Source organism: Microtus ochrogaster, unplaced genomic scaffold, assembly GCF_000317375.1.
Source record: "Microtus ochrogaster isolate Prairie Vole_2 unplaced genomic scaffold, MicOch1.0 UNK80, whole genome shotgun sequence".
In the NCBI taxonomy this organism is placed as follows: Eukaryota; Metazoa; Chordata; class Mammalia; order Rodentia; family Cricetidae; genus Microtus; species Microtus ochrogaster.
The window spans coordinates 20,930-30,073 of record NW_004949178.1 but is presented as its reverse complement, the minus strand read 5'-3'; the positions used below and the strand labels follow the sequence as shown (position 1 = coordinate 30,073).

General features: G+C 49.9%; 2 protein-coding genes across 5 annotated transcripts in view; one reads left to right on the top strand and one right to left on the bottom strand.

Annotated features, from left to right (window-relative positions):
• Khnyn (KH and NYN domain containing) overlaps window positions 1-4,698 on the top strand; it is a 9,744-nt gene extending 5,046 nt beyond the window's left edge. For 3 of the 4 annotated variants that reach the window (XM_005370409.3, XM_026777661.1, XM_026777660.1), the window contains 3 exons: window positions 2,657-2,764; window positions 2,942-3,043; window positions 3,499-4,698. In XM_005370409.3, coding sequence (XP_005370466.1) covers window positions 2,657-2,764; window positions 2,942-3,043; window positions 3,499-3,751 — 463 coding nt within the window. In that variant the 3' untranslated portion in view covers window positions 3,752-4,698. Of the gene's footprint in view, window positions 1-2,656; window positions 2,823-2,941; window positions 3,044-3,498 lie in introns of those variants that run through there. The other variant, XR_003376658.1, reaches the window with a different exon arrangement.
• A 1,200-nt stretch (window positions 4,699-5,898) lies between these two features.
• On the bottom strand, window positions 5,899-8,865 carry Sdr39u1 (short chain dehydrogenase/reductase family 39U member 1). The gene is made up of 6 exons (XM_005370410.3): window positions 8,813-8,865; window positions 8,413-8,519; window positions 8,243-8,325; window positions 7,782-7,903; window positions 6,839-6,982; window positions 5,899-6,597 (listed from the first exon to the last, which is right to left on the bottom strand). Exons 1-6 carry the CDS (start codon window positions 8,826-8,828, stop codon window positions 6,185-6,187), a joined length of 885 nt encoding a protein of 294 aa, XP_005370467.1. The 5' UTR covers window positions 8,829-8,865; the 3' UTR covers window positions 5,899-6,184.
• Window positions 8,866-9,144: the final 279 nt, after the last annotated feature.

The following is a 9,144-nucleotide window of genomic DNA, read 5'->3' as shown; positions in this document are numbered from 1 at the left end:
CCTGCCTCTGCCTCCCAAGTGCTGGGATTAAAGGCGTGCGCCACCACCGCCCGGCTCTCAGCTCGCTTTCTAATACCACCCAGGGCCACCTGCTCAGAGGTGGCCCTGCCTCCAGTAGCCCGGGCTCTATCAATCAGCAATGAAGAAAATGTCTCACACATTGCCTATAGGCAATCTAATGGAGCCATTTTCTCACTTGGGGGTCGCCTTCCCAGATAACTGTATATTGTATCAAGTTGACAAAAACCAAGGAGGACTCTTCTGATGCTACTTTTCTGTTTTGGACAGGATCTCACTTTGTAGCCCTGGGTTGGAACTGGTACTTCTTCTGTAGGCCAGGTTGGCTTTGAGCTTGTGGTGAACCTCCTGCTTCTGCCTCCCAAGTGCAGTTATTTTATTTTAAGGCCTAGATTTTGGGTTTATCTAAGACAGTAACTTACATGATATAGACCTGGAATTTCTCTTCATTGTGGTACAGATCAGCACAGTGGAACCCAACATGGCCTGCTGAGTGAGTTCTGCCAGAGCAAGAGGTAGCCTAACCCCAGAGCCGACTAGAGAGCACGCTTTGTGGACTTCACGTAGCATAGCAACCCCTAAACTTGTTTCCCACACACCTGTTGTACCTAATCCCGATTCCCTGTCTTCTCTGGACTACAATGCCTTTCAGATACTGACTGCTCACTTCAGACTAGGTGCATGACTTGGAGAAAGAACTCTGGGGCAAGAGTTGGTCCTTGGCTTCAGAGGGCCCCAAAGTGAAAATTGATTTAAAAAAAAAAAACAAACCCGTAAATCAGGCACTGTAGGAGTCCAGGGAAGGGAGCCATGTTGTGACTAGGATTTTCCAGGAAGGAAGGATTGGGAGTTTTGACTGAGAAGGATGTGGGATGGACTTATCTCTTTGGTTTTAAACCTCTCAAAAGTTAGTTCACTGCCTACCACCTTGTGAATCTCACTCTGTGGATGGACCTGGCCATGATGGCAGTTGCCTTTAATGCCAGCACTTGGGAGGTAGAGGTAAAGGCAGGAAGCTTGAGGTTAGCTTCAGCTATTCAGTAAATTGGAGGCAGGCCTGGGCTATGTGAGTTCATATCTTACAAATAAAACAAAACAAGAAAATTACTAAAGTAGGCCTCAGGTGTCTTTTAAAAGCTTTATAATTTTGGGGTTGGAGAGATGGCTCAGCAGTTAAGAGCACTGGTTACTCTTGCAGAAGTCCTAAATTTAATCCCAGCAACTACACCACAGCTCACAATTTGATGCCCTCTTCTGGTCTGCAGGTATACATGCAGATAAAGCAAGCATCTGTATGTATATAAAAAAAAATAAATCTTAAAAAAAAAAACCTTGAGGGGCTGGAGAGATGGCTCGGTGATTAATTAAGGGCGCTGACTGCTCTTCCAGAGGACCTGGGTTCAATTCCCACCATTCAGATGGCAGCTAACAACTGTCTGTAACTCCCAAGATCTGACAGTCTCACACAGGCAGAACAACAATGCACATAAAATAAAAATAAGTAAATTATTAATAAAGAACAAAAAACTTGAAAATTTTATTTTTCTATCTATTTTTTGAGTAACCAAGGATGACCTTGAACTTCTGATTCTCCTGAATGCCAGATTACTGGTGTGTGTTACCATGCCCAGTCTATGTGGTTCTGGAGGTTGAACGTAGGGCCCCATGCAGCTAGGTGAGCACTCTACCAAGCGAGCCATACCGCCTGCTCCCAGAAAGTAAGTTCCTTGGGTGCAGCCTGGACGTGTGGACTTACTCAAGGCCTCTCACTGGGACTGGTTGGGATGAAGGGCAGGTGTGGAAGAGCTCTGTGTCGGGAAGAGCAGTTGAGACTGAGGGATGGAGGATGGTGCGGTGAGCTGGTGGAATGCTGGCATGAGTCCCAATTTTAATGTCTGGATTATTAAGGTGATTGTGGCCCTGGAAAGTAAGGCAGCGTGGAGGCATGGGGGATTGTGAATGACTGGTGGTGGGGTGGGAGAAAGTTCTCGCTAGCTCGGTTTCAGAAACAGACTTCAGTGATGGGTGTGGTGAATGGGCTACCCTCGGGACACTCACTACGCTGGATTCACCGCTGTTTGTTCTCTGACCTTGGTTCCTACGCCAGTTAGTCACCTGTGTGAAGTGAGGGGAGGGGCCGAATATGGAGGCACACACTGTAATCAGAACTGTGGCAGGAAGATTAGAGTTCAAAGCCTGCTGGGGCTACAGAGAGAATTCAAGGCTAGACTAACTTAGCAAGATTTGTTTGTTTTTGAGATAGAATCTCTCTATGTGACTGTCCTGAAACTATATAAACCAGACTGCCTTAGAACTCAAGAGATTTGCCTGTCTCTGCCTCCTAAGTGCTGGGATTAAAGGTGTGCACCACCATGCCCTGCCTGTCTCTGACCCCCATTGCCTCGGTCAGTCTGTCTGTCTGTCTACCTACCAGCCTACCTATAATCTCAGTGGTAAAGCACTTGCCTAGGATGCATGAGGGTCTGGCCTCAATTCCCAAGCCTCCCTCACCCTTCTTTATTTAAACGAGTTTGGAGACGGACCTCCATCACCAGAATTGGGTCACAGGCATTGATAGCATACTGTGGGGTCGATCCTTGGGGAATCCCAGAATGGTTTCCGTGTTTCCTCGAGACAGGTTCATGGTGAAGCTGGCGGAAGAGACCGATGGGATCATTGTCTCCAATGACCAGTTCCGAGATCTGGCAGAGGAGTCAGACAAGTGGATGGCCATCATCAGAGAGCGGTGAGAATAGGGCAGCGACTCAGACCTTTCTCTAAAGCAGCTCTTCTCTGGCCACTGGGTGAGAATCCTGGGCAAGGGCTTGAAGATGCCTGAGGACGCTAGCCAGTAGCTCCGGGTGGTTTTGGTCTGGGTGATGTCAGTGAGATCGTTCCTGTGACTCCCTCTTTCTGCATCCAGCTTGCTGCCCTTCACTTTTGTGGGAAACCTCTTCATGGTCCCAGATGACCCTCTGGGGCGAAATGGCCCCACCCTGGATGAGTTCCTGAAGAAGACAGTCAGGTAATGCCCTTGCTTCTGCCCGCAGCCTGTTGATCTCCTCTCTGAAGGACTGGAGGCTTGCATGGGAGTGTCACAGTTTGGGCCAGCTTTATACTGCAGTAGTCTCGAGATTGTGGGACTGGCCTTTAAAGTCTCCCCAGGGACTCCTGATACAGACTTCGTACTAGGAAGAGAAATGTTTATTTCTTTTCCTTTTGGTCTGTGTGTTTGATGGAAGGATTTGGGAGATGATTGCATGTAATGATAGCCAATTGCACCCCCACACCCTCTATTGGCTCATAAGCAAGTTATTAAACAGGACATTGCATTTCTAGTGGGATACTGCCACTCGGTGGCCAGCATAGGGAACTTCACGAATTCATCTCCAAAGCTGGGAATTGTCAGTTTGCCTGAGGCTCCCGGAGGCCCAACTTTTCTACGGAGTGCTTATCACTTCTTATTCTGCTTTTCTCCAGGAAACAGGGCTCTTCTAAGGCTCAGCAACCCTCCAGAGGCCCCAAAGACCATGGGAATCAGCAGCAGGCGAAGCAAGGGAAGGAAGAGGAAAAAGGTGGCATTCGGAAGACCAGGGAGACAGAGCGGCTCCGGCGCCAGCTGCTGGAGGTGTTTTGGGGTCAGGACCACAAGGTGGACTTCATCCTGCAGCGGGAACCATACTGCCGGGATATTAATCAACTCTCTGAGGCCCTGCTGAGTCTCAACTTTTGAGCCTTACTTGCCTGCGTAGCTGCTGCCCTATCAGACTTAGCAACCCCAGCCCAGCCCCTTCCTCTGCTGCTCAGACTGTGCCCGACTCCCTCTAAGATGGTGCTTTGGCTGGAGGAAGCACCGGAGAAGAGATTTGAGTGTGGGAACACTCTTGCCTGGGGTCCATAAGGTGGCTCGACCTTAGTCAGGACTGCAGCCATCTCTAAGGAGCCTTTGATCAGATTTAAGCACTCATCCTGGTCTTTGCAGAGGGTTTCTGCAGGCTGTAGAGGCTCCTCCTGAAGGCTGAGACTGTTGGCCAGGTTAAGCTGAGTTGGAGGCTAGGGTAAGCTGAGGAAAAAAGCATCCTCAGGCTGCTCTTCTGAATGGCTAGTGTAGCCTGAGCTGTCTGGGTTCTGCAGGGCCACAGTGCTATGCAGGCTGTTGCAGTGAGACAGCAGAGACCCAGAAGGGTCCCAGTCTGGGTTGTGCCTACCTACAACCTTGGCAGAGTCGCTTGACTTTTACTTATGTCTGTACAACAGACATAAAAAATAACCTTTGAGAGGAGAACTGGGTACACAGAGGAAGGCTCCTATGAGGAAGTGATCTTGGATCATGTCTCAGGTGTGTCTGCCTGTGTCTGCATAGGCTCCCTAACCAAAACTTCACGTTCAGAGATGTCCACAGTCCACACCCTCAGTTTTAACTCGGGGTTTTCAGTAGAACACGCCTGTCATGGCTGCACCCTTTCCCAGCAACCTTCCAAACACAGATTAACAAAATAGTTGTTAGGTTGATTGCTGCATTCCCTAAAAACTCTCAGGGTCCCCAGAAGAGGCAGCTGGTCAGCTGCATTCAAATGTGTTTACATATTCACAAATGTGTCAGAAAGGCCCCGGTTAAATCCTCTCTCTGGTGTTGAATGTGTTCACCAAATTCATGAAGCCATGCTTTGCAGTGACAATGTTAGTGGGATCTATTATTTCCTTTATGGAAGACGTGGGTTGCATTTGGTAAGACACGGTACTGCTTCCTGTGTATGGTTAAGAAACTATTGTCTAGGAGTGGAAGCTGAAACATCAGTTGACAGACACCTGGTTAGTCACAGATGACCCCCACTGACATATCATGGCCAAGTGTTTACATCCTAATTCCCACAAGTCATTGTTTGCTATCTGCTTGATTTCTGTGCCAGGGATTTACTGTCTGCAAGGAGGCACACTCCTGACCTGGATGTTTAGTTTTCCAGTAGTTTGCTTTCTCTACTGTAGCCTAACAAGCTTCTGTTATTTTTACCTTCCCCAGAAATAACTCAGAGCTAGTCAACTTCTCAGATAAAAAAGGTAAGGCAGGTTCCCTAGGTTCAGTTCTGTTTGGGAGTTGTAGCAAGTCTCTGAATTAGCTTCTTTTCTGGCTGACTTACTAGTGACACAGAGAGGTGACTGTGGGTGGAGCTCAGTGATTGAGGAGAGGGTCCCTAGGTCTGTGTCTGTCTGTTTCGTTGGGCCATTTTCATCTCTACACTAGATTGACTCAGGCTGGGACAGCTGTATTGGAGGCAAAGTGATCAGGGAAATGACAGCGACTCCTTTCAGTGCCCAGGAAACAAAGAGAATGGTCTGAACTAGTTGCTGGTAGAAGAGCTTTTTAAGTTTGTGATTGGTTTCTTGCTCTTTTCGCTTGCTGTGATGGTGGGTGTACAGAAGGCCAGAATTAGTTTCTTTTTTATGCTGAGGGCCCTGGAAGGAGGCTGAAGTGTTCCCAAGCAGATGAGACACAGATCCTAGCTTATAGAGGGACACTGGCTTCGTGTTGCCGCAGTAGGAGGTGGGATCTGCATGTGCTTGCTAGATGAATTCCCTGCCATTTGGGTGAAATACTGAGGCTAACCTACAGGCCTTTCTATTTTCCCCCATATTTGCTGGCATCCTCTGAACAGGTGGCTAGGGCAGCACCAGAACTCACTGGAAATAGGTCCTTATGTGTACTGTCTTTAATCTCTCATACCCCATGTCTCACCAGCTCATTTGGGAATAGACCAAGAAAGGGAAGGGTGAGGAGAGAGACTGAGTATTACAACATTCAGAACCTCATTTAGGAGGAAGAGCCATCCAGGTAATAGTCCTTAAGATAAATTCTAGGAGAATCTAAGCCAAAGAGACAGCTGAAGCTAGTGATAGAATTTATTGCCATAACTGTTGAACTTTCTCTACACAGTATAAGGAGAACTGGGGCGACAGTGCGACACAGAAACGACAAGAAGTTAAAGAGGTTGAGGTTAGGATTACAACCTTGACTGATGTTCTCAGATGGGGGAACACAACATGGGAAGAAAGTGAGGGGAGAGGTTTTAATACCCAGATGGCTTCTCATCTCAAATACAGGCATCACCTGAGCCAATTCTTAGTTGAGGAACAGGCCTCAGCTCCTGCCTTGGGGGTCCTTCTCTACTTAGGCTACGACATCTTTCAAGGCAGCCCCTAACTCTGGGAAGGAATACTGGTAGCCAGTGGCCAGAGTCCGCCGTGGGACCACTTTCTGGCCTTCCAGCAGCATGGTGGCACGCTCTCGTCCGAAGACTGCTTGTACCACCGTGCTGGGGACAGGTATGAAGGCTGGGCGGCCCAGGGCAGCACCCAAGGCCTGGGCAAACTCTGCATTGGTTGTGGTAGATGCTGGAGCCACTCCGTTCAGGACTCCTTGGACATGGTCCGCTTCAAGGGCATGAGTCAGAATTCCTGCCAGATCACCGATGTGTATCCAGGGGAAGAACTGGTGACCTGAACCAATGGGGCCTCCTAGGCCCAGGCGGAAGGGCAGGAGCATGTGGCTGATGGCACCACCCCCACGGCCCAGCACAACCCCTAAAGCAGGCAAGAGGGTGGTACAGGAAGGTTGCTTAGCCTTGAAAATCTGTGTTACTCTAACTTCTCTTTTCCCTTCCTCACTTTCTTCCCATGTGGGTTTGGACAGGTCAGAGTTGAGGGTTGTCGATGTTCTTGGGACTTTCCCTCGGTAGGTTAGCTAGACTGATGGTGTTCTCTCACTGTAACCTCGGCCCAGAAATCTTCCACTTTGCCAGATTCCCAGGCCCTTGGTCCTCACCTGAACGTACCACAACCTGGCGTGTAGACTCCCCAGGCAGCCTGGCTGCTGCTTCCCATTTGGTTACCAAGTTGGAGAAAAAGTCAAAATCTCCTCCTGGACTGTCTTCATCATACTCCTCAGTCAGGCTTGGCTGGTAGTAAGCTGTTGTGGGAAAGCACTCATTGCCCTGGCTGGCCCTATCCTGCTGGGCCTTCTGCATTAAAGGCTCCCTAGCCTCATTCTCTTTGATCCGTTGGATCTCCACAGGAGAAGAAAGAACGAAGACTGTTTTCCCCTTGAGCTGCTTCCTGTGTTCCTGCCTGCCAGTCTAGCCTTTGGCTACAGGGCTATACCCAGAGGCTGCTAGCTTGTAGTGCTTAGGAACAGAAACCTAGGAACAGAAACCTGGGTGCCCGGCTGCTTGAGCTCTGCCATTCCTGACATCTGTGACTTTCTGGCAAGTTACTCTCTGTATGAACAATCTGCATCTTCAATATGGGAGTAACTGTACCTACCTCATAAGGTTTTGCAAGGATTAAATGTATAAAATAGTAGAGTATTTCATTTTAATTGTTTGCAATTATTTTGTCTCAAGGGTGACACACTAATAAGGGACTTGTTTATAAAGAACTGTGGACCAAAAAGCAAGGTATTTGCAGTAGGTCGACTTCCTCAGCACTAGGACTGGTACCATCCATCCCTTTCTCTGAGGGCTTCCACCAAGGGCTCCTAGCTTTGAGTCTCTAGCCAAGTACACTCCCCACTCAGTTCACACCCATGAATACCACGTAGTGAAAATCCATAGGTTAGGAGAAACCTGCCGTGGCTGGAGGGTCTAGAAGCTACACTGGAAAGGATAGTCCTCTAGGGTGCTGCAGTGGGGTCTAACTAGCCCCAAGGGCCTGAGCTGCCTTCTCTGTTCTTCCTGTTAATGTAAGAGGTTGGTGATTTTGGGACGTACCTACACCTGTGACTAGTATCCAAGCCTGCGGTGGGTGTGTGGCGTTGGTGATGGCGTTAGCTAGCAAGTGGGTGGTATCCAGGCGGCTGGTAAGAACCTCTTTTTGGAAGGCCTCATTCCATCTGCAGAGGTGAAAAGGTCAGAAGTACAGACACACATCCAACCCATATCCTCACTGCTCATCTCCTATACACCTGCCTATTCTCCCGGCCAGCCACTTGTCCTTTATCTATCTTAATGCATAACTCAGGGTGGCTAAGACAGCCAAGACTGTTCCCCCCTCCATAACACGCATGGACTACTACGTCTCTTTAGCCACACAATGGGCTTTCTTAGACACCGACATAGAACCGGCTCCAACGTTAAGACACACTTTGCACAGTGTATGTTTGCCACGCATAGCTCACGGGAGTCGACCTTCTGCTCCTGTGCTAGTGACACTGCTTTATGGCCCAGCTGACCTTCGCAGAGGGTTGAGGATGTTCTCTCCAGCCAGGTTGATGACAACATCGCAGAGGGGCAGTCCCGACCTAATGAGCTCACTCTGTTGGAGAAAGCACAGGACCTGCTGGTACAGTTCCCGGCGGCCTGCAAACTGCCCTCGCACCCACCTTGCTGAGGCTGGACGTACCCAAGTGATTCGACCCGGCCCAGGCTGGCGGGAGACCAACGTAACTTTGTGGCCCCTGGCTTTAAGCAGCTGGGTTAGGGCTGTCCCGATGAATCCCGTCCCGCCACCTGATGGGAGAGCACAAACTGTTTATACTCCGCGAGGAGGCAGGAGGCAGGCCGGGCTGCTCTTTTTGGTGCCGTCCCCTCGGACACCAGGCCTCTCCTCCACTCCCCCCCCACCCCCGCTCCCGCCCCACAATGCAGAGGTGACACAGGACACGGGGTTTCAGGGATTCCGCATTTGGGGCTGGGAAGCCAAGGCTAGGTCGCTTGCTTAGAAGACGGCGCCCGGTGGGGCTGGTCTCCCAGCTCTCGGGCTCAGCTTAAGCCCGCCCGCGACTCTCCCAGCCCTCCCTCACCCACGAGCACCCGCATAGCGACGGGGAAACCAACACGCCTGCGCGAGATTTAAAACAGGACGCGACTACGCGCCTCGGCTCACGCGAATTGCAGGACTAGGTGTGCGCCACCCCGCTTCCCCCGACCCGGAAGGAGTTATAGCAATATCGAAAGACCGCAAATTTCCGTGGGAAGAGAGGTTGATGACGCAAAAGACAGGGGAGGAGGACGCGCAGAAATACCCGCTCCTAAAGAAACCGACACATATCCAGACCTCAAAATGCTGGGTGCTTCTGTCTTCAAGGACTTTAAGAACGAATTTTGGCGTCTGTTGATTGCTCCGCTTCCTTTA

Excerpts from the sequence above, each read along its gene's own strand:
- Sdr39u1 (XM_005370410.3), bottom strand. Across the intron at positions 8,326-8,412 it reads GGCCGGGTCGAATCACTTGG|AGTGAGCTCATTAGGTCGGG; the intron begins GTACGTCCAGCC and ends TTTCTCCAACAG. Across the intron at positions 7,904-8,242 it reads ATCCTCAACCCTCTGCGAAG|ATGGAATGAGGCCTTCCAAA; the intron begins GTCAGCTGGGCC and ends TCACCTCTGCAG.